General features: G+C 39.8%; 1 protein-coding gene across 1 annotated transcript; it reads right to left on the reverse strand.

The window, feature by feature from the left end:
- Nucleotides 1-6023: 6023 nt before the first annotated feature.
- LOC127646700 (growth/differentiation factor 5-like) lies at nucleotides 6024-16401 on the reverse strand. Its single transcript, XM_052130519.1, has 2 exons — nucleotides 15424-16401; nucleotides 6024-10802 (listed from the first exon to the last, which is right to left on the reverse strand). The coding sequence occupies exons 1-2, from the start codon at nucleotides 16115-16117 to the stop codon at nucleotides 9940-9942; spliced, it is 1557 nt and encodes a 518-aa protein (XP_051986479.1). The 5' UTR covers nucleotides 16118-16401; the 3' UTR covers nucleotides 6024-9939.
- Between the last annotated feature and the right edge of the window lie 8028 nt (nucleotides 16402-24429).

Below are 24429 nucleotides of genomic sequence, written 5' to 3' on the forward strand. Positions count from 1 at the left end.
AGGGGTTAAAGGGAAACGAGAACTGGCTTGACAATATTAATTATAGTTTAATATATCTAAATATCGATACAAAAAACAGTGAGTATTTTAACATTTACGGATTGGCCCCGCCCTCCGCCCTGCCACAGGGGCCAATCCGTAAATGTTAAAATACTCACTGTTTTTAAAGTATAGCCACAAGATGGAGACAATATACATGTTAACATGATTTTAGCATGATCAAATCACTTACTAACCACATCTGTAAAGTTATATCCAATTGTCCAAAGCTTTGGTTTCATGACAACTTAACACAATAAACCTTATAACCCTAAAACGAACGCAGAAATTACGATTTAAAGAACATTTCAGCTCAAATACCACTCGAGTTTTAACAGAAGAATCTAAGTGCTTTTATCCATTTATAAACGTTACATTACTGCCTTTAAAACCCTCAACAATTGGCCCCATTCACTTACTTTGTAAGTGCCTGTGACGAGACAGGCGGAGAATGAGGATCTAGACGCAGCGGTTTATTCAAAAACATAAAGAAAAACTCAGAAATAAGCAAACAGGGGAGACCTGGCACAGAGCCTCAAAACATGCAAGAACTAACACAGGAGACAGGGAAACCAAGGACTTAAATACAGAAAGGAACAAACAAGGAAATAAGGAACACCTGGATGAAATAATCAGGGAATGAGAACTAATCAGGGGAAAACCAATCATAAAATGAAACTACAAAGTACTACAAAAACCAAACAGGAAACAGGAACTAAACTAAACTTCAAAATAACAGCACAAAAACAAAAGACAACAGAGAACATGACAGAGCCCCCGCTTTGAGCGGATTCCAGATGCTCCAAAAAGCACAAAAAAACAAACAAACAAATTGTCCAAGGGGGCACAAGGGGCAAACATGCAGTTCAAGGGGGCACAAGGGGAAAACAGGCAGTCCAAGGGGGCACAAGGGGAAAACAGGCAGTCCAAGGGGGTCCAAGGGGGCACAAGGGGCAGACAGGCAGTCCAAGGGGGCACAAGGGGCTGGGAGGCGGCCACAGGACAGGAACTGGGTCAGGGGGCCTGGGAGGAGGCCACAGGACGGGGACTGGGTCAGGGGACCTGGGAGGAGGCCACAGGACAGGGACCGGGTCAGGAGGCCTGGGAGGAGGCCACAGGTCGGGAACAGGGTCAGGGGGCCTGGGAGGAGGCCACAGGACTGGAATGGGGTCAGGAGGCCTGGGAGGAGGCCACAGGACTGGAACAGGGTCAGGGGGCCTGGGAGGAGGCCACAGGACTGGAACAGGGTCAGGAGGCCTGGGAGGAGGCCACAGGACAGGGACCGGGTCAGGAGGCCTGGGAGGAGGCCACAGGACAGGGGCCGGGTCAGGGGGCCTGGGAGGAGGACACAGGACAGAGGCCGGGTCAGGGGGACTGGGAGGAGGCCACAGGTCAGGAACAGGGTCAGGGGGCCTGGGAGGCGGAACCGTGGAAGGCCCTGGAGGCGGAGCCGTGGGGGGCTCGGGAGGCGGAGCCGTGGGGGCTCGGGAGGCGGAGCCGTGGTAGGCTCGGGAGGCGGAGGCTCGGGAGGCGGAGCCGTGGGAGGCTCGGGAGGCAGAGCTGAGGGAGGTGGCGCCGTGGGAGGCTCGGGAGGCAGAGCTGAGGGAGGTGGCGCCGTAGGAGGCTCTAGAAGCGGAGCCCAGGAAGGCTCGGGAGGCGGAGCTGAGGGAGGTGGTGCCGTAGGAGGCTCTAGAGGCGGAGCCATGGAAGGCTCGGGGGGCGGAGCTGAGGGAGGTGGCACCGTAGGAGGCTCTAGAAGCAGAGCCCTGGAAGGCTCTGGAGGTGGAGCCGTAGGAGGTGGAGCCGTGGAAGGCTCAGGAATTGAAGCCATGGGAGGCTTGAGGGGCGAAGCCCTGGGATGCTCAAGGGGTGGAGCCCTGGGAGGTAGAGCCATGGAAGGCTCTAGAGGCGGAGCCCTGGAAGGCTCAGGAGACAGAGCCGAGGGAGGCAGAGCTGTGGGAGGCTCGGGAGGAGGAGCCCTGGAAGACTCGAGAGACTTGAGAGGCGGAGCCCTGGAAGGCTCGAGAGGCGGAGCCCTGGAAGGCTCGAGAGGCTCGAGAGGAGGAGCCCAGGAAGGCTCGAGAGGCTCGAGAGGAGGAGCCCTGGGAGGCTCGAGAGACTTGGGAGGCGGAGCCCTGGAAGGCTCGGGAGGCTCGAGAGGCGGAGCCCTGGGAGGCTCGGGAGGCGCTGGCTCTTGGACAGTCGAGGCTACAGGCGCTGGCTCTGGGACAGTCGAGGCGTAGGCTCTGGCTCGCTGATCGTGGCAGGCGTAGGCTCTGGCTCGCTGACCGTGGCAGGCGTAGGCTCTGGCTCGCTGACCGTGGCAGGCGTAGGCTCTGGCTCGCTGACCGTGGCAGGCGTAGGCTCTGGCTCGCTGACCGTGGCAGGCGTAGGCTCTGGCTCGCTGACCGTGGCAGGCGGAGACTGGGAAGCAGAAGTTTTTCCTCTTCTCCTCCTCCTCCTCCTCCGAGCGAATGGAGCTGGCAATGCTGGCTCGGTGGCCGTGGGCTCTGGCTCGCTGACCGTGGCAGGCGTGGGCGTTGGCTCGTTGGCCGTGGCAGGCATAGGGGGACGAGCCATGGAAGTCTGGGGGGTGACCTCAGTGGGAGGAGATGATAAACCCTCCTCCTCTACACCCACAGTGAACGGCGAACCGCTCACTCGTAGAGTCTCCTCCACAAACTCAAGGAGCGTCCAGTGGGGTTCCGCCGGAGGCAACAGCTCCTTTAGTGAACTACAGAGACCTGCTCTGAAGAAAACCACCAAGGAAAATTCTGGGTAGTCCACTAAATTTGCCAGATCTAAAAACTCACAAACGTGAACCTCAATTGGACGGTCCTCTTGCCTGAGGAGGAGAATTCTGACAGCTGCTAGACCCATAATGGTTGGTTAGTTCTTCTGTGATGAGACAGGTGGAGAATGAGGATCTAGACGCAGCGGTTTATTCAAAAACATAAAGAAAAACTCAGAAACAAGCAAACAGGGGAAACCTGGCACAGAGCATCAAAACATGCAAGAACTAACACAGGAGACAGGGAAACCAAGGACTTAAATACAGAAAGGAACAAACAAGGGACTAAGGAACACCTGGGTGAAATAATCAGGGAATGAGAACTAATCAGGGGAAAACCAATCATAAAATGAAACTACAAAGGACTACAAAAACCAAACAGGAAACAGGAACTAAACTAAACTTCAAAATAACAGCACAAAAACAAAAGACAACAGAGAACATGACAGTGCCTCACTGTAACCTTGATTTTGGCTTTTTTTTAAAGAAAAGGAGGGACGAGTCAAAATACTTTTTGTGGTAATCAACATTATACCACAAATGCTATCGATTGAGCTCAACTTGTATTGAGCCAAGAATATTCCTTTAATTGGCTATTTTAAACATACAATTACCTGGCTAGTTCCATTTTATTATTTGTATTCATCATTGTGTTACCTCCTGTCCACAACCCAGTCAAAACAGATCTGAGACCTACCAGTTAAGAACCACAGCTTGGAACATCCTCTCTCAGTCTTGTACCATGAGCAGATGTGTGCTAAAGCCTGAAGTATCGCCGCTAATTTGTCTAGTCATGACAGATCTCTGCATGGTGTTCCGATGTCATTTAGTTATAGAAAATAGGAGGAGGCAGATAAAATCATCTCCTTCTGATGGAATGCATTGTTGCATGGAACCAGCTGCCAAATCTAGTGATGGAAGTCATGCAAATATGCATGCTATTGATCTATCAGGCTCTTCATGTATTCTCAAAACCAGATCTCTACGATGGGGGGAGGGGAGGGGGAGAGGTATCGTCCAATCTGCAGAATATCAGCACTGCAATGTGCAGACAATGTGTGTGGTTACAGATCGACATAGGTAGATTTTTGCCCATTACCCTGATTTTGTGTTGCATGTAAAGAGAGACGTAGCAAGGTAATCTGGGCCCCCCTGACTATATATTGCTCTGGGCCACTTTCCTATTTAAAAATACAGTTTAGAATTTGTTGTGGGGCCCCCTATACCTTTGGGAGCCTAGAATCGTTACCGCTTTTCACCCCACTTGCCATGGCCCTGCATGTAAACACCTTACCGGTGTCCTTACTGGCTTATCCAATGTGTGCAAGAGTTGTCACAGACAACAGGCATGCCTCTTCACTGGTTGACTTCAGAAACAGAGAATAACTTGATTATTTCAAATCTCATGTAAATGCGTTTCTCTTGCTTTGTCTAATTTTTGTAATCAGCTAATTTTTGGGAGTTATTGTCTGCATATTGGTGTGCATGTGTATTGGCTCATTGAATCATGCCCGCTAATAGGGACATCTATTTAGAATTTTTGTCTAAATTACCACGCGATTTAGGGATTCGTATACAAATTTGCTATAACAAAGCGATTTAATTGTAAGTACGCTTGACAACACCACACATCTGAATATGTGCCCAGTTAAAACGCTCTTCTCCACCATTTGAAGTATTTCTACTGCCATTATCACTAGAAACATCCCTTTTAAATTAAATACATTAAAGAGTTTTCTGCCAGCCTTCGTTCAGGGGTAATAGCGCAAAGTTAAGCGCTGACATTTTTTAATCCTGTGCATTCTATGAGACTGATTTGCATAGAAAGAAGGCCTGTTTACCCAGAAACGACTGAAAATGACTTCATTTAAATAGCACTATATGGCTCATTCTGTATAGCATCTGTTTAAGTGAGAGATGAAAAAGACGAGGGGTTTTGCACTGAAGTACTGTGCGTTAAAGTAGCACAAGTGTTGATTTCGCCCCTCTGTGTGTTCACTTAGGTCCTGTAAAGCAAGTATTTCCTCCTAGTAACACGGTAGGATGTCAGGAAGTAGTTTGGGTCGTGAACTTGCTGAGAAAATAACTTTTTATGGTACTGAAATCAATAGTATCCTATATTGGATTCGAATAGAACATTTTTGAGAATGTGCAGTTCACAAGCTCCAGAATTCGTGTGTGTCAGTGTTAACTTTCCCTCTTGAGTTTTATAACCTTGTTAAACTTATCATTTTCCCCCCATCTAGAACAAATTGATCCTAAAATCATTGTTTTTCCTTGATCACTACTTTCCTGTTGTCCTTACATCTTTAATTTCTTTTTCCAATACATATTAGCCAGCTATATGATAGAATTGCAAAGACATCTGTCAAGGAAATATAAGATTGCGTTTGGTCAAAGTCAAGGTTTCCTTGCCAGAGCTGATAACAAGCCAACAAAAATGTTAAGCCTGAAAGACAGAGGGAAAGGAAAGATTATGGTTTAGGAAACACGCTCTCCGTACTAAGCCACAGGAACTCTATAAAAGTGAGAGAGTGTAAAAGACGTTGTGAGTGACTATTGGCCAGTGTTAATACAGACATGTTTTTGTCAGTTTTCCCAAAGTATCATTGTGAAATCTGCACAGGGTAATGGGTGGGCAATTAAAGTTGTATTCAATTAGCTCCACGGGTTAAAACTACCCCGGAATCCAAGCGAGCAGGTGGTTCTGCTTACATGTGGAAACACAACACGTCTCTGTATAACTGTGTGATCCTGTACAATCTGATCTAGTTTGACACTTTGCCACAAACCAGGGCCATGTACAGTGACAACCGAAACCTAATCCTACAAACAGTTCATGTTTCTGCTTAGACAGACATTTTAATATTATGAAAGAAGAAATTCCATACAGTTCATGGTTTAAGCAATAAGGCATGAGAGGCCGTGCTATATTGAGGATATAATCAAAGAACAGTGTTAGACAGGACACATAATGGACCTCTTCAGCCGTGATAAAATTCACAATATCAAGTCCTTATTGCTTTCAATTAAGAGACTACATATTAAGAATTTTACAGACTTAATATTTCATTAAAACAATGTTTTATTAAGTCAGTTTTACACTTTAAATAGTGTAAAATTATATTAATGTTTGACAACACATACTGTATATAGTATCACTGGTCATATAGTATACTAGTCCATACAGTGATATTTAAATATTTTTACCCAATATGATATAAACATTATTTGGCAAACATATCAAATTTAAAAGTTATATTTCCTTATTTAAATCAAACACTCAATTACATAATTTAGAGATAGAGAATATAGGCTAACAATGTGAACTATACCTTTTATAGTTTTCTGCACATTACATACTGTAGACCACATCTAAAGCATATTTGTGTCAGTATTTGGATGCTGTTTTCAATTGTTTTCTGTGTAAACATGCGCTAGACGGACTACTTTGACTGTTGCTTATTGTCGCAATGTTTTTATGTTAGGGTCATGCACAAAAGCAGCATGTTTTAGGCGCATGTCAAGAAAATTTTAACTTTTAAAAACGTATTTTGAGACACATGCGTTCTGTTCTTATAGTTGTGCTGCTTCTATCTTTTTAGCGCAATAATGCGGCGTTCGGTCAGAATTCTGACAAAATCAACGAATTATCATCATCGCCATTTCTCATTGTCTCGCGGGCCTTGGCACATTTATTCCAATTATGTGTTCGGACACTTTTAACTCTTGAACAACCAGTGTTTGGTAAGTTACTCTAAAAAAGTTATTAATTACTAACTACTAATTACATCCTCTACAGTGCAATTCGATTACTGTACTAAAGTAATGCCTTACTCTGAAAAGTAATTGCATTACTTATTATTAATTACTTTCTAAAACCCTGATCAACCTCAACCAGATGAAAAATGTAAGGATAGACATGAAACTGTTCTTTTAATTCTTTCAAATAAATCAAATCAATTCAAAAAAATGCATTCAATTGGAAAACATATATTTTAACAGTAGATGTTAAATTAAAATTTGTAAATACTCACTGTTTGTTCTAGAGTCTATGCAGTATTTTACACAATTACATCAGATGTAACTGTAATTAAATTACTAAAAAATTAAGAGTAACCCTTACCTTACTTTTTTCAATGAAAACGTAATTAAATTACAGTAATTCATTACTTAGTAATGCATTACACCCAACACTGTGAACAACTAAAGAATTAACCTGAAAAGTTTAGACATAAATCGTCAAAATTGCTTTAAATCATGTTTAAAAATCAACTGGGATTTTGTAATGTGTATTTTAAGCTTTAATACCTCAAACAACACCCAGATACGAGATTCTAACTTTAGTGCCTTACCTCACATAAGCAAACTTTAGTGCCTTACCTCACATAAAGCACATAGCAAGAGCTCCTTCTAATCATGTGCGCGAAGATGCAGGTGCACACAGACACAACCAATCACACACATTCATGACATCATGTAAAACCATGCACAATTATGAATAATGCATCACACATATAACTCCCATAAGAACTCCCAGAACTGAACATTCAATTATATCAACACATCATTCTGTAAATAAAACAATCATGCGATAAATGTCTTATTTTGCATTTCCATCAAATTGTAAAATCTGTAAATACTTTTCTTATGCATAGAAATTAATTGTAAACTCTCCAAATGACTCTTTAAATGCACAGAAAAAAAAAAAAATCCAACATAATACACAGTGATATTCACAATATATAGTATGCACGTCTGGAATGCTGCATTAACCAATCAGCATCCAGGACTGAAACGATACATTTCATAAAATCTAATTGAGATGGGGTGCAGTGAATCATATGCATGTGCGATATTCAAGTTCTTCAGTTGCATAAAATCAAACAGAGAAACAGTTTTAAAAGTAATTTCACCATATTTTTATTTAAGAAAATGTTTGATACTTTAACTGACGAATTTCAAGAAGTTCTGCTTAGAAGTTTGGTTGTCGAATACCTCAAAATAGCATAAGTAAACCAGATTGAGCAGCGCTACTCCTTCATGCACTGTAACACCACATTCCAACCAGCCGAGATAAGAACAAATTTCAGGCGACAAAGCTAAAATCTATAACATGTTAATCTATTTTTGCCCTTACCAAGTGTGACAAGAGACAAGACATTTTGTATGTCACTAAGTTTCTATTTCTGTGGCGTTGCTCCGAGTAGCTCCGCCCACAGTTAAATGTCATTAGTCCAAAATTCTACTCCATATAACTGTACAATAAACATCAAATAAGTTCTAATTAGCTGTGCTTTTGTCACATGACACCACATTTTTCTTGTCAGTTGGAGAGATAAAATACTACTACTTGTTGCATCATGCCTGGTTAGGACAATGTGTAATGTCTCTTCACAAAAGCACCATTATACAAGCAAAGCCTAAATTTGCAGTCATTTTAATTTTATGCAAAGAAAAATCATTGCTTTTCTGGGTCCATTTGTTTATAGTGAGTATTGACTGCCAGTAGCTAACATTGCAAAGATTCTTAGGTTTAAAGCTTATTTTTATTTACAAGTAAATTATCTCTGAAAGTGCTGACATAATCAAATGTGCTATAGCTGTTGAATTACACATGCACCATTTAAATGCCAGGAAATGGCCATTTACATTTCAATAACTGTTCTACTGTTAACTTATGCAACCTAAAGGGAGTAACCTTGAACTGGATCATCACAGAAAATACAGATGTTCGCTAGCCTTCATTCCAACAGTTAAAGTCAACATGAAAGGGCATTCGCAACCCTGGACTTGATTTTATCCATGGGGAAATTATTGGAGGGTGAAATGGAGGAAATAGAAATGGAGCCAGAAGTGAATGCATTTGAAACACCACTGGCATCCACTTTTGGCTTTTTGACCGTACATGGAGGCTAAAGATCAAGTTCAACCTCGAGAGAATTTCAATGTATACCAATTGTAACACTTCTTTAAATCTATCATTATTTGCTATCATTGAAGTAACCTTTAATATAAGTAAATTCAAAGATTTAAGAGATTCATTTCAAATAGGGAGCAAGTTATTACATTATGATGAAAGATGATGAAGAGAAACAGCTGTTTTTTCTTTGGCATAATGTGCACTAATGGGTCACGCACAATAAGGCAGGACCATGCATTAATAAATCAATTGGTTACTTTAAAGGTAGAGTTCAAATTCATTAGATGATCAAATTGTATGGCCGTTCAACCAATAGCAACATTTAAAACAAAAAGGAAAAACTAAATATAAACATACAGTATTTACTTAGCATTGAACTACATGACATTTAGCTCAATAAAGACAACAATAACACATATTCATATATCGACAAGACATTTTAAATCAAGTTCTGTTAACACTTAGAAAACAAGAATATGCTTCTGTTTAGCAGCTAATAATTTGAGGACATTATAAAATCATGTAACTGTTCACCTCTAGTGATGAGTAACGGTGTACTTTCATCAGCAATAGTTCACAAATCTCTCATTTTTTGCCTCCAGACATCTCAAGATAAGGGATTTCAGGAGCCATTAACTAATCTGTGGTTTACATGAATTTTTGAAGAACAAGACATCTATATTTTCATTGGCACATCGACACAGGTTTGTTTAAACAAAGAGATAAAAATGCAATGTCAAAGCAACAGTGTCTGTACATTTGCTCAGAGTCATTTTATGAACCTCCAGAGGTTAATGAGAAAGCGACATGGCTTCTCTAAGCTGTTTGGAGGTTTCATAGACATTGGTTTTTAATGGACCAACAAACAGGGAGATGTTCCCTTGAGTTTTTGCATTGTCTCTCTAGCTCGTCGAATGTCCTTCGGAATGTTTGACAACAAAGGTCTGGAATTTCTGAGGGCTCCTTTGGAAAGTCAAAGACATCAATGGTTTCTGTTTCAACTTTGTGCTTAAAGCTATGCTTAATTTTTGAAAGTCTGCAGAACTTTTCCTAGTTCGATTTTCTTTTCATGTTCCCGTAGCTCAACTGGAAGACTAGCAACACAAGGTCATGGGTTTGATTCCCAGGAAACACACACGTAATGATAAACTGTTTACCTTCAATGCACTGTGCTGAAAATGTTTCGCTACCTACAACCACAACTCTCAACCACCATGTCCTCATACTGTTTGTAGACCACATTATTGGCTGAGTCAATGTAGAGAATACTGATTGGACTAAGTCTGGTTGGGACACAGCAAGTAGGAGGTGTGGACCTGGGATCCATGGAGTTCATGAGAGTCTGGATGATGGCGTGATTCGTAGGCTCCAAATGGGAACGGATTGGAAAGTCGCAGAGGCCATCACAGTGGAAGGCCTCGTACTCTAGAGGAGCGATGATCCAGTCGTCCCAGCCCATTTCCTTGAAGTTGACATGTAGCTGTTTGCGGTTGCACCGCTGTTTGGGGTTCTTGGGCAATTTTTTGTCACGTGACAACGGTGCTCGACGCATCCTACGTTGAGTAATGAGGTACTCATAGACGGTCTTGTTGTCGTGCCCTGAACGTGCTTTGATCTCATTGTAGAAGAGCCCTTGCTTTTTCGTACGCCCAAACACCACAAAAAAGGCCTTCTCCTTAGTAGTTCTTTCAAACCGACTCAAGCCGAGCAATCTCAAGTCAAGTGGTCGGCCTTGATTGACAGCATCAAGCTCAAAGCAAAGCTGAGAGGTGTTTCTAAAGTTCTTGAACACTTTCCAGATGTCAAACACTTCCCAGTACGGAGCGCTGTGTTGATCAATAGGCCGAGACTGGAGCATTATGGGTCTGTGCTTACCTGTGGCACAGGAGTATAGTTTTAAAAAAGCCACACCCTCTGCAAATGTGTTTTTACGAGAGTCCACAATTTTCTTTCTAAGGATGCGTAGCTCTGCACCCAACAAACCCTCCTTCTCCATGGAGCTGATGTTGAAGAGGTACTTCTGACGTCGCAGTTGGGTCACATGGTCATCTGCAAAAGTCAAGGTCAAAGTTCAATAGGAATAGTCTGTATATTGTGAACTGATGACAATATGATGACAAAATACATTTCTAGTGCTTTATTGGTTAAGCAAATTATTAACCTGCACTTTAATTATTTGAAAAGTAATGTATTACCATGATTTTTAGATTTGATCTGATGATATTTTTTGGACAGGTTACTAAGCTAATATATATATTTTAATATTATTGTAATTAAAAAAAACATTTTTTACAAATGCCAAATGCCATGTTTTTTTTGGACAGGTACTATGGTAAAACCAAGATTTTTGGACATGGTAATCTGTTAACACCATGTTTTTGGACAGGTACCATGTTAATATCATATTTCATGTGCCATGGTAATACCACATATTTGGGCATAGTACCATAGTATTGCCATGCTTTTGAACATACTGTACAACATGGTAATATCATGATGTTTGGACATGTACCATGATAATACCATTTTTTTGGACATAGTACCATGGTAATACAAAGTTTTTTGAACATGCACCATGGTATTACCATGTTTTTGTAAATAATATTGTGGTATTACCATGTTTTCGGACATGGTACCATGGTATTACCAAGTTTTTGGACATTTACCATGGTAAAACCATAATTTTGGGACATGGTGATCTGTTAACACCATGTTTTTGGACAAGTTACTATTCTATTACCATGTTTTTTAAGCAGGTACTGTGGTAATATCATATTTTAAGGACATGTGCCATTTTAATACCACATTTTTGGACATGGTACCATGGTATTAACATGTTTTTTGAACATACTGTATACCATGGTAATACCATGATGTTTGGACATGTACCATGATAATACAATGTTCTTGTACATGGTACCACAGTAAAACCATTAATTTTGGATGTAATATTCTGGTACTACCATGGTACAGTGTTAACGTTTTTGGACAATGTACCATGGTATTACCATATTTTTGACATGTCACCATGGTAATACCATAATGTTCGGAAATGCTTTGGTTTTTGGACATGTTTAACCATGTTTAATCTTGGAGTACCATGTAAATACATTCAGTACCATTGTGTATATCAAAGTACTATAGTATTACCATCTGATACATCACCGTACCATGGTACTGTCACAGTGCTTTTCTGTAAAGGAAGATTTGTGTCATTTTTAAATTGAGTAAAATAAAAAATGTATTCATCACTCTGATCTCTTCTTAAAACAAATCAGCTATACTTTTGCTTTAGGGGTTACAAGGAAAGATCACACATTTTGTTTGTGTGCTTTCTTTCAGCATGCAATGCAATATGAAAGCAGTGCAATGTAAAAATCAAAGGTTTCATTTTATCCAAGAACAGTTTGCTTTCAAAAGTCTATTGAAACCAGACAACCTCGGCCTAGAGACCACAACATACTGTAAACACAGCATTATTATCAACCTGCAGCTATTTACCAGTGGGCCTACCACCATGACATATGGCTTTGACTAACATAGGCTGGAAAAGACCGTCTGAGCTGCATGGAGAGGGGCAGAAAGAGTGCAGTTGATTAGCTGTGTGTTTGTGTGTGTGTGTGTGCGTGCGTGGGTGCATGTGTGCGTGTTTTTGTGATTTCTGAGGACAATTTTGTAAGTTACAAACTGGTAATTACAAGGTTATTATGCTATAAATGTGATTTATGAGGACATTTATAGTGTCCCCATAATTCAAATCGCTTAAAAATCATACTAAACAATGTTTTATTGAAAATGTAAAAATGCAGAAAGTTTTCTGTGATGATTAGGTTTAGGGGTTGTGTTAGGTTTAGAGGATAGAATCTATAGTTTATACAGTATAAAAGTCATTATGTCTATGGAAAGTCCTCATAATGTGTGTGTGTGTACAGATGCGCTGAAGAATTTTGTACTTAGTCCACCCAAAAATGAACAATTCTGTCATCATTTACTCAGCATCACGCCAATTCCAAACCCAAATTACCTTCTTTTTCCGTGGAACACAAAAAGAGATGTTTTGTATGTCCAGGTCTAAACAATGAAGGTGAATAGGTACCGTGACAATCAAGCTCCAAAAAAGGACACTAAAACACCATTAAAGAAGTCTATATGACTCTCAGATCTCATTCGTGCTTGGGAACATTAAAAAAATAATGCCTCAATACACTGCCCCAGGTCAAAAATCTTTGATTCTCAGGTGTCTTGTGACAGATCGCTTTGAATATGCACAACTGAAAATGAGATTGTAGGGCTTCTGTGGAGGATAAGATTATTAATGACCAATGACTTCAATTTCACACACAGCTATTGTATGGCTTTAGAAGACTTGGAATAATGCACACGAGTCACATTGGCTACTTTTACGGTGCTTTTTTGTCATTTTTTGCCCTTGATAGCCCCAGTAACCATTTACTTGAATTTTATCGAAAACAACAGCGTGGACATTCTGCTAAATTTCTCATTTTGTGTTAAAACAGAGTAAAGAAAATAATACAGGTTTGGAATAACATAAGAGTAAAAAAAATCGTCAAATTAAGTATATTTGTGGGTGAACTATTCCTTTGAGTGAGCGAAACATTATATGCATTTCATATAGCTGCCTGCAGATGATGAGGTAACTACAGTACAAATCTGCAAAGAGCATTTTACACAAGGTGCAAATCAAAAAGAGCTAAACATATTAAACCACGCTGTTATAAAACTGATTTATAAAAAAGAAAAAAAGGATGCCAGATGCATTTTGACACAGTTGGTTTGGGATAGAGACCTGGATAAAAACGTTGTTGTGCTGAATAACTAGTGTGTCATGCCTTACTAAACAAGAATAACATGTTTTCCAAATAGATATCCACTGATTTCTCATTTGTATAAACTCAAAAGGACAATTTAATATAAATGTAATACACTTCAAATGCGTGACAGCAGTTTCTTGCAGTGTGATGTTCCAAAGATACTTCATCTCATTTTAGAACCATTGTGTAGTCATTATACATGCAGTTTTTATGACCTCATATTAATTGAGAGACTCAGTGGAATATTTTGACATGACAAAATTAATTTGTCACATTGCAGGAGTTTTTCACTTCAAAATAGCTAAACAATGATGAAAAATGGCGAGTTACAGCACCTGAAATATTCACTTTCAGAAGTTCATACTTACTCATTCTTTATAATTAATATTTTGCACACATTAAAACAAAAGTCAAGTCATCAAAACTATGAAATGACACAAATGGAATATGGGAATTACATGTACAGTATGTAGTAACTGCATTTTTAGTTTTATATAAAATCAAAACCAGGGTCAGAAATGAACAGGGACTTTTGGCAAAAATGCCACTAAAAGTGACAAAAATTCCCCCAAAGTTCAAAACGTGAAAGAAAAAAAAAAAAAATCACATAATGAGATCTTTTGTGTTTTATTTGTAACAGCATATATATTTCCTAATTTCTGATTCTAGGCTCAGGTATAAATGTTAGTGCATATCTTAGATGTTAGATGTTAGATAGGACTATAATTACTCAGATAGAGAATTTAGGTTAATAAATTGATTAAACTGAAGGATTTGACATTATTGATATATTTTATATCACAGGCTTTCATAATGGTAAAAACAAATGCCCTGGAAACTCAAATCAAGGGAGAAAATATTGCCCCAATGTTAATAAATAATTTCATTTTTGACACTGATCAATACGATCTTATAATCACTGAGCACTTTTATTTGTGCAATTATCTAATCAGCCAATTGTGAGGCAGCAGTGCAATGTGTAAAATCATGCAGATACGGATCAGACGCTTCAGTTAATGTTCACATGAACCATCAGAATGGGGAAAAATGTGATCTCAGTGATTTCGACCGTGGCATGATTGTTGGTGCCAGACGGGCTGGTTTGAGTATTTCTGTAACTGTTGATCACCTAGAATTTTCATACACAACAGTCTCAGAATGGTGCCAAAAACAAAAAAGCATTCAGTGAGTGACAGTTCTGTGGCCAGAAACGCCTTGTTGATGAGAGAGAGGTCAACAGAGGATGACCAGACTGGTTCGAGCTGACAGAAATGCTACGGTAACTCAAATAACCGCTCTGTACAATTGTAGTGAGCAGAATAGCATCTCAGAATGCACAACACGTCGAACCTTGAAGTGGATGGGCTACAACAACAGAAGACCGTGATGGGCACTTTATTAGGACAATAGTGTTCCTAATAAAGTGCTTAGTGAGTGTATATTTGACTTTCTTCAGAGTAGCCCCCTTTGATTACAGCTTTGCACACTCTTTTTATTTTCTCTAGCAATTTTATGAGGTGCGTTCTGAGGTGGTTTTCAAACAGTAGGAGTTCCCATATGAGGGGTACTTGTTGGCTGTTTTTCTTCCAACTCATACATATAAAGAAAAATAAAAGGAATGTAAATGTGGAAATTGTAAATAAATTCATACACAGGCACTATTTATATTTATCGAAAAAAGTCATATCAATTCATTAAGCATACTGTGAGCCTTTCCAAAAAAAAAAAAATTATAAATCTGTTGGTTTACTTAAAAATAGCTATGTATGCAACATAGGTCTGACAGTGGTTAATGACTCATGAATAAACACAAATATATAAATACGTTTATACCATACCATGTCCTCTGTCTACAAAACTAGTGATGGTGTTGGCCATCCCAGCCTCGTGCAGGACACTAGTATTGACCTCTCCACTGGTCAGTGACCAGTACAGGGACAGCATGTAGTCATGTGGCGTCACCAAGGGGTGTTTGGGCGCCTCGCTCCCATCCAACTTCACTGGTGCTTTCGCTCTCAGCTGCGCCGGAGCCGGTGCGACAATTTTCATCATCCCTGTTTTGGGTTGTCCTGCCCTTATCGCCGAAAGCACCGCGGATTTTTGCGTAGAACCCGCATTTCCTTTATTGTGTCCTGGTTGGTGTTGGATGCTGGAAGAGGATGCCGCGCCGGGTGCAACCCGCGCCGCATCCTTGGGTTGCCAAGAGCGCAGGGGCTCCCTGGAACCTAAATTGACAGATACCGTGGCACGGCCGCTTTGTGCATTTGTTACTGGTTTGGCCTCTCCCTTAATCGGAGGTGGCCCAGCCCTGATTCGAGAAATCTTCGCGTTGACAGATGGCTTTCCTGGCGTCGTCCCGTTGCGCGCCACCGTTACCCGTGAAGCGCTTGGGTTGAGTTTGTCCGCTCCGGTGTTTCGGTGTCCGGAACGCTGCGCCGCCACTCCGGTAAGAGAGAGCGCTTGCGGAATAAAGTCTAGGTATAAAAGAGTCCAGCAGCCGAATAAAAGAGGGAGACTAGTCAAAACTTTCATCCTCTGATCTTCCTTGGAGTTTTTGTAATGGAGAAATGAACGACAGCTCTACCATGAACGGGTTTGTAGAAGTCAAAATTGAGATTCGGAAATCCCTGATCAATTATTCTGTGCAAACCATTGCTATGAGCCGCGTTCGTCAGAATCATAGTGATCCAGCTTGGTCCGGTGCGCAGATCCAAGAGTGCATTCACAAAAGCTCTGTGGCTCACCTTGATGTCCAGCGGTTCTGCTTGATATCTTATGAGAGACTTGTTTAAATCCAACTTTATCCAAGAGGGAAGGATGGCGTAATGCTCGCTCTCTCTCTCCTCCTCTCTCAGACCTTAAATATCGTCCAGTGAAAACAGCGCGCGCGCACTCACAGAAATGTGCAGGTGCTTGAATTGTGCGCAAACCTGAGCGCAGGAACTGTAAACGGAATTCCAGCACAAAGCAGCTTAATTACTCTCTGATGTCATGCTGTCCAGATTTATTGAAGTGCAATATTTCTTCTTAAAGCATGACTCACTGAATACATAAAACCAGAAAGCTTTTGTATGAGGTCACTTCAATGAAGCTTAGTTAGGGTCCTCGCTATATAAGCCAAGTGTTAGATCTGATATGCTAATTAAATTGTATTTGTTATGCAAATCAAGGGATAGTTCACCCAAAAATGAAAATGCTCTGATCATTTACTCACCCTCATGCCATCACATATGTGTATGACTTTCTTTCTTCTGCTTAACAGAAATGAAGATTTTTATAAGAATATTTTAGCTGTTATTGCTTTCAATGCACGTGAATGGTGGCTAGACCTTTCCGAATGTGAAAGTGAAAGTGGAGATTTATAGTAAGAAAGGATTGAAATATTGATCTGTTTCTCACCCAAAGTGATTGCTTTTTAAGTAATATAGCTCTGGAAAAAATGAAGAGACCACTGCACAATTATCAGTTTTTCTGAATTTACAATTTATAGGTATGTGTTTGAGTAAAATTAAAATTTTTATTTTATTCTAGAAAGTACTGACAACATTTCTCCTAAATTCCAAATATTTTCATTTAGAGCATTTATTTACAGAAAAAGACAACTAGTAAAAATAACAAAAAAAAAAATGCAGTTTTTTCAGATCTCGAATAATGCAAATCAATATTTGGTGGAATAACCCTGATTTTCAATCACAGCTTTCATGCGTCTAGGCATGCACTCCACCAGTCATTCACACTGCTGTTGGTTGACTTTATGCCACTCCTGGCGCAAAAAATTCAAGCAGCTCAGTTTTGTTTGATGGCCATACATTCACTCTTGATCACATTCATGCATTTGGCTGACGCTTTTATCCAAAGTGACTTAAAGTGCACTTATTACAGGGACAATCCCCCTGGAGCAACCTGGAGTTAAGTGCCTTGCTCATGGACACAATAGTGGTGGCTGTGGGGCTCAAACCAGGATCCTTCTGATTACCAGATTACCAGTTATGGTGCTTAGACCACTACACCACCACCACTCCCATGGTTCCAGAGGTTTTTAAAGGGTTCAGTTCTGGAGATTGGGGTGGCCATGACAGGGTCTTCATCTGGTGCACATCCATCCACACCTTGATTGACCTGGCTGTGTGGTATGGAGCATTGCTCTGCTGGAAAACCAATCCTCAGTTGGGGAACATTGTCAGAGCAGAAGAAAGCAAGTTTTCTTCCAGGATAACATTCTACATGGCTTGATTCATGCAATCCTTCACAAAGACGAATTGCCAGATTCCAGCCTTGCTAAAGCACCCCCAGATCATCACCGATCCTCCACAAAATTTCACAGTGGATGCAAGACACTGTGGCTTGAAGGCCTCTCCAGGTCTCCGTCTAAATATTAGATGACCATGTGGAGGATCGGTGATTGATGGGGGTGCTTCACCAAATATTAATTTCTGAACTTTAAAACATAAGTATTGTGTTGTTTAAAAATGAATATAAACTTGTTTTCTTTGCATTATTCGAGGTCTGAAAACACTGGATCTTTATTGCTATTTTGTGGTGGTGGAGTGGTGGTGGCGTTGTGGCTAAAGCACAGGGCTGTTAATCAGAAGGTCGCTGGTCCGAACCCCACGGCCACCACCATTGTGCCCTTGAGCAAGGCACTTAACTCCAGGTTGCACTGTAAGTCGCTTTGCATAAAAGTGTCTGCCAAATGTGTAAATGTAAATTTTGAACAGTTGTCATTTTCTGCAAATAAATGCTCTAAATAAAAATATTTTTATTTGGAATTTAGGAGAAATGTTGTCAGTACTTTATAAAATAAAACAAAAATGTTCATTTTACTCAAACACATACCTATAAATTGTAAATCCAGAAAAACTGATGATGTTGCAGTGGTCTCTCAATTTTTTTCCAGAGCTGTGTATTAAACCACTGTCATATGGATTACATTTGTGCTGCCTTTATGTGCTTTTTGGAGCTTCAAAGTTCTGGCCACCATTCACTTGCATTGTAAGGACCTACAGAGCTGACATATTCTTCTAGAAACATTTCAGATAAAAATAAGTTTATATATAATGTTCAGAATGAATATAAGACATATTTGGACACTTTTTGGATGTCAAATGTTCACAGAACATGTCCATAGTTACTGTGATGAACAACACCTGTGGTTACTCTGCTAAGACACACAAGAGTGAAAAGGTATTGCACAATTATTTTCCAGAGCCACTTGATTTATTATTTTGTACCATTCGCATTGAAATAGCTTAAGGGTCAAAATACTGTATGATGGAGGATATTTTGAGGACATTTTTACTAAATATCAGCACTTTTGTTGCCCCGTTGATCCAGTCAGATTAAATGACCGGTACCGCTGTATAAAACCCATTTGAAATTCAGTTGATATATCATTAAAATATCATCACATCAGTCTAAATTCAGTTTATAACGGACAGATTTGGGGTTTTCTGGACGTAAAAATTGGCAATGCACTCGTTTTCTCCGGAATCTGACCATAGGTTCATATTTAAACCTTCTCCCGTGGAGAAACAGTTTATTTCCACATGTCAAATATATAGACTAATGCTTTGTTAGACTCCCACACAACCCCATTGCCACTGCAAACACCGAATCTGAACATAAAATCCACCTCCGTAGACAAACAGAAAAAGAACGGTAAGTGTTTGTGTGATAAAGAGATGGTTTCTAAGCAGCCTTGAGATGAGTGCTCACATTTTGGACTGCACAGGTGAAATTCAGGACGCACACATAAACATGCTCATCCAAGGGTGAAAACCTCAGTGTTGGCCAGCAAACTGGCACTCTTAACGGTGAACGCAGCACATTTTTTCAACTGTCCGAGATGTATCCTTGCCTCAGGATGTTTTCAGAAGGATGGAGGATCCATGACTTGTGGTTTACCCCACACCTCAGTAGTATGGATCCCACCTGACAGGAAATGGTCTAAAAACTTTGGCTAACGTTATGCAACAACAACACACAAAAAAAACGTTATTGGAACATCACTATACAATTATACAGTAAGTATTCACAAAACATCATGGAGGATCTAAGGGGGTGCTGGTGCCCACCTGGATTTACATTTATGCATTTGGCAGATGCTTTTATCCAAAGCAACTTACAGAGCCCTTATTACAGGGACAATCCCACCGGAGCAACCTGGAGTTAAGAGCCTTGCTCAAGGACACAATGGTGGTAGCCGTGGGGATCGAACCAGCGACCGTCTGAACAGTTCTGATTAACAGAATGTGCTTCAGCCCACTACACCACCACTCTATTTGCCTCGAATCCCCCATAAACCTCTGATGCCCCCACGCTGACTGACAGTGAAACAAACAAGGGGCACTCCACCTCCCGGATTGACACAGAAACAAACAACATTGCCCCCCAGACAAAAATACAAGTGCCCCACCAAAGACTGCATCATAGCTATCCTTCCCCAAGAAGGCAATTCCATTGGAAATGCTAATCCAAGATGGCGGATGAAGCGAGAGGTTATTACATTATACATATATTATAAACCATACAATATCAATAAAAATGGTTTAAAAGGATAGAAAACTGAGTATTTACCCAACATATGTGTGCGATATATATAACTACACTCAGATTATTGCATTGTTGATCGCATCACATGTACTGAAATCAATTATGAGCAACGTCTCTCGTAATTAAGATTTCTTGACAAGATTGTCTTTGACCGTGCATCCAAAACCACGTATTGTCAGAGTATGTACTGACAATAGGAGTGCTGGTGGTGGTGTAGTGGGCTAAAGCACATAACTGGTAATCAGAAGGTCACTGTTCGATCCCCACAGCCACCACCATTGTGTCCTTGAGCAAGGCTCTTAACTCCAGGTTGCTCTGGGGGGATTGTCCCTGTAATAAGGGCTCTGTAAGTTGCTTTGGATAAAAGCGTCTGCCAAATGCATAAATGTAAATGTACTGTATTTGATGAAGGATGCACTTCTTAAAACAGTACGTTCTTTAGGTATGAATATATTCGCAGTTCTCCACCGTTCTTTTAAGTTCAGCAGTTAAACGTGATGTTTCCTTCGCTCCCGCGTGTTTATTGGATCAAAAAGTGTCCAGTTGATCAACACTTCAGAATCTCGCCGGAAATAGTAGGTCATCCGGGCGTTTCTCGCTTACTGTTTTATGAATTCTGAGGATTCGGACATACTACTCCATTGGCATACTGTATTCGGCATACTATATAGTAGGGAAGTATGGATATTCGGACACAGCGTTATAGTGAAAGTACAGTTTCAGGAATTTAATGCTAACCTTTAAAGTCACATTCATAACGTTTACAGACATTTGAAAGAACATACATTTATTTTCTGAGGACCACCAGGAACATATGTGTGGATATACATACAGTATTTGACTTCCTCCAGCCCAAGTCCTCCAAATCGCCATGCTGTGCTTGTACCTTTGTGTGGAGAAATGTGCTGTCTCAGTGTTAACCGTTGCAAAACCACAGACATTTCTCAGATGCAATCGTGGACAAACTACATAAAAAGGGCTCTTGTTCTAGCGGAGAAGCCAGAGTTTTGACGTCTTCTGGTTGGATACATGCCTAGTGGTATGTGCTCCAACTTTGTCTATCATATCTTGTCATAACTGACAAGAAAACCAACAATACAGGATTTGTGAAATTCATCCCAAACAGTTATTACATTATGACATAATCGTTGTCATTAACATTATACACAGAAAGGGTTTATCTGTTTGGATATTGCCACCCTAAATATGACAGTATTGGTTCATTTGAACAAAACACAACCAATGAACTGTCATGACTTTTCTAGGTGATTTATTTTCAGTAAGGTTTTATTTGTAATTATTTAATAAAGATTGAGAGTCTATGCAGACAATTTTAAGTTCACTTTAGACATGTCCAGAACTTTACCTTGATTTTTAAAGATTTCATGACAAAATTTCCATGACTTTTCCAGGCCTGAAAATAATTCTTGTAAAATTGTATGATATTTCCAAGCATTCGATGCCCGTGGAAACCCTTTATTAATATTTTCATTGCCTGTACATCCATATTTTCAATTGCAGCTTGTACTTGTCATTAAGTAATATTTACTGCGGAAGCCCTGAACCACAAGGTTTGTCTCAGTTCGTAAAATTTTCGTCGTAATTTTTTTTCTGTCTTCAAATTTTTTTTTCTCATCAAAATTTTTTTTCTCTCTTAAATATATTTTTTTCTCTTCAGAAAATATTTTTTTTTTCTTTCTTAAATTTTTTTTTTCACTCTTATTATGTTTTTTCTTTTCTCTTTCTTTTTGACAGGTAAGTTACTCTCTAAACCCTTTAGGTAGAATGTGAGTAGTGAAGGGTTTCTTACACAATGATATGGAACTCTTCACTTCTGCAGTAGACAGTGTGTGTCAAAAGCATAGACAACTTGTTATATTCAAATATATTATTATAATTACATTTCACCATGAAATTCTGCACATGACATATGTGAGCAAGCATTATAAGCATAATATTACATGTTTACTGATAGTGGCACCAGGTGGCCAAGGTTGGTACCGCAAAAGAAACAAAAAAAAAAAATAATTTTGAAGAAAGAAACAAAACTTTTTTTTTTGAAGAGAGAAAATAAACATAATTTGTTTGAAGAGAAAATAAATTTTAAGAGAGAAAATATATTTTTGAAGAGAGAAAAAAAATTAAGGCGGTTCAGGGCTTCCGTATACACATAAAACGTATTCAAGTTGTAGAAGGACTTTTTGTAGTGGCAGGCTGAAGTGTGAAATGCAACACTGCCCTCGTTAGGATAATTTTAGATAGAAAGAAAGAAAGAAAGAAAGAAAGAAAGAAAGACTAATTTTAACACCAGTTTATCACAGCCTTTACTAACTGAGTGACTTTTAAATAAGTATGACATGGAAATGACTGCTCCAACCATAAACAAACAAAATATCTGGAATATGTGGCCATTGGATACATTTTATGTTGAGTGAACAAACAACCATCTGGGAGAAAACCCGGAACTTTTGACAACTTCCCAGTGTGATAACTTGCCCCGATATCCCCTAAAGCTATTTCCACTACGCCTCCGGAAAAATGCCTCTGGAATCTACGCCCCTGTGGCCAACATATGTGACAACTTACCCCAAATAGAAATGTGGCAATTTGTCCAGAGCATACAGTTTTATATTTTGTCTTAAATCTACCCTCATTATATAGTTGACCTTTGCCTCAATATGGGTTAGTGTGGTTATATTCTGTTTATTTTATTTAAAAACATTTAAAAATGATGATATTTAAAGGTGCTGTAAGCTATTTTTTTCATGGAAAGGTAAATCCATGAAAGCTTACTACCATTTTTATGCCATGTTGTCAGTTGAGGGCGCTATTTTGCTACTGTTGTTTTTACAACCGTTGCTGCCCTCAATGAAGCTCATTGGAGTTTGGGGTTTTGGAAAGAAGGGGCATGACTATTCCTGTCTCATGTTGAATGGATGAAATCGCTTTCAGATCCATTAAAATATTTAGTTTGGAATATAGATTTAACACAGAAACATTCTAATTTTAAACCAACGCAGAAAACCTCTGCTAGCGAAAACTCGTTTTTGGAATTGGAATTTTGACTTAAAACCTAATAGTTACTGAGATCCTTGTGATACCTTTCCAATGTGACAACAAGCCCCGGTCCCCCCTATACTTATGCTACTTTCAGAACACCATTTATTTTCATAAACCATTTTAACTGAGATGATCTCAGTCAGTCACAATATTTCTCTGGATACAGCAGGTTTTAATAGATTTTATGAAAATATGCAGCTATGTCATTTTAGCGTAAAGCATGTTTACCATGGTAAATATTTGCAAAGTAAAGTGTTATAAATAATGTGTTCTTCTAAATAAGTCTATCTAGCAAGTCAGTCCACTGTCGGTTATGTTTGGAACGCCCTCGGGAGACTATTCCAGTCATGCCAGTGCAGCTCCTATCTACTTGAATGGGGAAAAACCAAAATCTACAAAACGGTTGGTCAGGATTACGATCAAAGAATACATTTCAAATCAGCAATAAAATCTGACAATACTGGAATCATAAATTGTGATTCTTTACCTCACGTTAAAAGGGGGGGGGGAACGCAGCTTGTTTAACTAATGCGCATGCGCGTTTATGAGTTGATTGACAGGCAATGTCTTTATCTGAAAGGTGATTGGCTCTTTTTACTGTAGATTTCATAAGCTCAAGGCGGGACTGTAAGGCAGGACTTCCTTTCTACATCCGTTGACAGCTGGGTGCTCAGAGCTCCTTGATTGAGCCAGAGATCATAGATGGGCCACTTCTGTTAAAATTAATAGGAGAAATTTGAACGCCCAACCATAGAGATCTGAGTGCCCAACGGTCAACGGATGTAGAAATTAAGTTAAAAGAGCCAATCACCTTTTATACAGACATCATCTGTCAATCAACTCTACAGCCTGCAAAGGCATTAACTGTACAATTTTTTGTGACATTTTTTTTTTTTTTTTTTAGCATAATATGAGGTAAACAATCGCAATTAATGATACCTGAATTGTCACGTTTCGTTGAACATTTTTATTAGATCGTCTTCCTGACCAATCGTTTTTAAAGATGTTGGTCTTCAAGCTGCTCTGTCATGACTGGAAATAATCCCCCGAGAGCGTTCCAAAAATGACCGACAGTGGACTGACTTGCTAGAGAGACTTTGGTTGAGCGTTCCAATTTCTCCCATTAATTTGATTAGAAGTGGGCCATCTCAGCTAAATATCTCTGGTTCTATTACCACGCACCAAGATAAATAACATTAAACCATCTAGATTAGCTTTTTTTTTTTTTAATC

Source organism: Xyrauchen texanus, chromosome 7 (assembly GCF_025860055.1).
Source record: "Xyrauchen texanus isolate HMW12.3.18 chromosome 7, RBS_HiC_50CHRs, whole genome shotgun sequence".
NCBI classification, from domain to species: Eukaryota; Metazoa; Chordata; class Actinopteri; order Cypriniformes; family Catostomidae; genus Xyrauchen; species Xyrauchen texanus.

What these genes read in the sequence shown, in the direction of transcription:
- LOC127646700 (XM_052130519.1), bottom strand. Translation starts at nt 16,117, where the DNA reads ATGAAAGTTTTGACTAGTCTCCCTCTTTTATTCGGCTGCTGGACTCTT. An exon ending in TTTTGTAGACAGAGGACATG is followed by an intron (nt 10,803 to 15,423) that starts GTATGGTATAAA and finishes TGACTTTTGCAG; the next exon opens with ATGACCATGTGACCCAACTG.